This window comes from Pygoscelis adeliae, unplaced genomic scaffold (assembly GCF_000699105.1).
Source record: "Pygoscelis adeliae isolate BGI_AS28 unplaced genomic scaffold, ASM69910v1 Scaffold268, whole genome shotgun sequence".
Lineage (NCBI taxonomy): Eukaryota > Metazoa > Chordata > Aves > Sphenisciformes > Spheniscidae > Pygoscelis > Pygoscelis adeliae.
The window spans coordinates 59997-60603 of NW_008825262.1; the positions used below are offsets into that span (position 1 = coordinate 59997).

The 607-nt window shown below is 61.9% G+C and overlaps 1 protein-coding gene across 1 annotated transcript in view; it reads left to right on the forward strand.

Annotated features, from left to right (window-relative positions):
• LOC103921562 (transmembrane protease serine 4-like) overlaps positions 1-607 on the forward strand; it is a 12944-nt gene that overhangs the window by 7376 nt on the left and 4961 nt on the right. The window contains 2 exon segments of the mRNA XM_009329553.1: positions 4-33; positions 292-458. Of these exon segments, the coding sequence (XP_009327828.1) occupies positions 4-33; positions 292-458 (197 nt within the window).

The following is a 607-nucleotide window of genomic DNA, read 5'->3' on the forward strand; positions in this document are numbered from 1 at the left end:
CAGCTGGGCCCTGACGGCAGCACACTGCTTCAAGTGAGTCGGCGACCTCCCCGCTGCAGCGCACTGGTCAGCCAGCGCCGACGTGCCAGGGCTGAGTCCTTCTGGGTTTAAGCCACTTGTTGCTTAAATGTCTCGTGATTGACACGTCGGCGCAGGGCTTTGTGCCCCTCGGTCCAATGCAGCTGACCGATGCTGAGCAGGGCAGCGTGTAGGCAGGGCTTTGCAGCCTGTCCTCACAGCAAAGTCACGGAGGAGAAAGAGGGAAGCAGTAACAGACATGTCTGTGCACAGGAATAACCCCATCATTCAGAGCTGGCGCGTGAAGGCCGGATCTGACCTCCTCTCAAGCACCGCCACCCTCGCTGTGGAGAAGGTCTTCCTGGCTAAGGTGATGCCCGCGTCTCCCAAGGACAATGACATTGCCCTGGTGAAGCTGCGGTCTCCCCTGCGTGTCTCAGGTGAGACGTGGCACACGCCTCCTTGGAGCAAGAGCTCTCAAAGGCAAAGGTTGCTAGGCACCGAGCAGTGCTGCGGAGAGGGCCATGCGTGAGCGGTCCCTTACCGAGAGCGCAGCGGGGAGCTGGGTGCCCAGCCGGCACGCGGCCCC